This window comes from Histoplasma capsulatum, genomic scaffold (genome assembly GCF_000149585.1).
Source record: "Histoplasma capsulatum NAm1 scaffold_2 genomic scaffold, whole genome shotgun sequence".
NCBI lineage: Eukaryota > Fungi > Ascomycota > Eurotiomycetes > Onygenales > Ajellomycetaceae > Histoplasma > Histoplasma mississippiense.
Genome location: NW_001813981.1, coordinates 2117470 through 2119427, shown reverse-complemented (window position 1 = coordinate 2119427; position 1958 = coordinate 2117470). Strand labels below are relative to the sequence as shown.

The window sequence follows — 1958 nt, the reverse complement described above, 5'->3', positions numbered from 1 at the left end:
TGCAGGACTGTTCGCACAAGTGCTATCGGAAAGATAACTTTGTGCCATTGCTCGTTCGAGAACATAAAATGCCGGAACCAAAAGCTAAAATTTCCAGAGGCCGCGGCAGTGGAAACGGTAAAGGAGCAGCGAAGAAGATGGATAACCAGCAAAGCTCAATTCCTGACCAGGAAGTAGAGCAAGTATGGAAGTTGGTTGAAGAATGTCATCATGTTACTTCCAAGCAACCAAAGGATGAGCCATGCCGATTCTGTGACAATGTCTGCAACAGTTGGAAGAAGCTCTCCGTGCACATGGCAAAGCACATGGAGCAAGTCGCCATGCCAATCCTAGGCCTTGTCAAACAGCGGACAATATGTGCTGATACTCCTATCAGCCCCATCGAGCTAGGAAGCTACTCTCCCCGTCCGAAAGTCGAAAGTGGCCAGTCGCCAGCAATGAGTCCCCTTCCAGGTACCGGGCCTTTCCGAAATCCCTTCCAATTAGAGCAGGCACCCAGAACTAGTGTTGGCCACTCAACTTTGTCCAATTCAAAGGCACAAAATACGGAAAGTTATGCAACCGCGCAATCTCCTCTGGTGGTCGACCATCTCCAGATGCATACCGTGCAGAATGAGCTGACTGCTGTATCACTGAGAATGGGAGGGAGGTCAATCTCAGCCGGCGGAGAGAGGTACAATCTCTCACCATATCCACGGCCAACGTCGCCGTCGGTTGGTGAGCAGCGAAACGTGTACCCAGTTACAACTAGAACAGGGCAACAACAATTCAGCTCGCACCATACTTCCACGACATATCCGCCCCTGTATAACGCCGTGTCGCGGAGGCTAGAGTCACCTATTTCGGACATGGCCCAAGCGCCGGTTGGAGAGACGGTATACAGCATGGATGCGTCAGCGGTCGCCTCCAGCAGTACCGCGTATGGTAATCAGCAGCAAATGTATACATCACCAGTTGAGCATGCCGGATATGTCTATCAACAAAGTCGAGGTGGGATAGATTCGTCAGGAGTAATGAACTTCAATGACATCGCAGTTACTGTGCAGTATCCAGTGGTTTCAGGACCTGATACCGATCCCGCAGGCCAGTCGGAAGGCTTTGGCCAACACCGCGGCGGACCACACCACCATCAGAGCCAGTGATGATGTGTAGGATTCAACTAATAACGATCCTTCATTCTACGAAGCGGTGTCATTGAACGTTTCCGGTATGTTTCGTTTCTCTTTTCATGTTCCTTTTTCGCTCTTGCGTTTCTTTTTATTTCTTTCGCCACTTGTTCTGATTCTGTTTCAAGAGGTCTGGTTTCTGCTTTGTTTATGTTTGCCCTTCTTTTTTCATCTCTAGGGTTTGGCTGTCCTATGAATGTTTCCCCACGTCTGGTATGCTGCACGTCGAGCCTACTTCGTGATGTTTTCTTTCTTTCTTTTCTGCTTTTGCTTTTCTTCTCCTTGTTTTCGTATCATTGGTACACTTGTGATTTTACTCTTTTGATTCACTTTTCCTGCAACTTCTGTTAATCGGCCTCAATCGATACACCATCCATGTAATGACTTGTTATCAGTAAAATGACCGCATTTCCACCCTCAAACCAATTGTTTTTGTGTTTACTTTACTGTTCATCCTAAAACATTGTGAAATGTGCCTTGGAATTAGCGTATTGGTTTGTACATACATGTACAGAATACAGTCACGAATTTCGACTGCCCTGGTATTAATGCCGCTGTATTATTCGTTTTAGAAACGAACCTGTATTTGATGAATTCAATCACCCTCAGCTCTGGTATGCCGCTCCTGTCTGGAGGAAGATGAGAGGGTATTGGAGCGGATTTCTTTTCCTTCGCCCACGGTGTATCCCCCACCCGTTGTCTGCGCCAACGGGATCCCTTTCCGGGCCCGATTTGGAAGAACAAGGTGCCCAAACATCGAGAAGAGAACCGTGCGCCAGAACTCAGAAAGTA

At 47.8% G+C, this 1958-nt stretch overlaps 1 protein-coding gene across 1 annotated transcript in view; it reads left to right on the top strand.

Annotated features, from left to right (window-relative positions):
* Nucleotides 1-1142, top strand: part of HCAG_02707 (predicted protein) — a gene marked incomplete at both ends in the record, with an annotated part of 4538 nt that extends 3396 nt beyond the window's left edge. The window contains one exon of the mRNA XM_001542486.1: nucleotides 98-1142. Coding sequence (XP_001542536.1) covers nucleotides 98-1142 — 1045 coding nt within the window. The remainder of the gene's footprint in view (nucleotides 1-97) is intronic.
* Nucleotides 1143-1958: the final 816 nt, after the last annotated feature.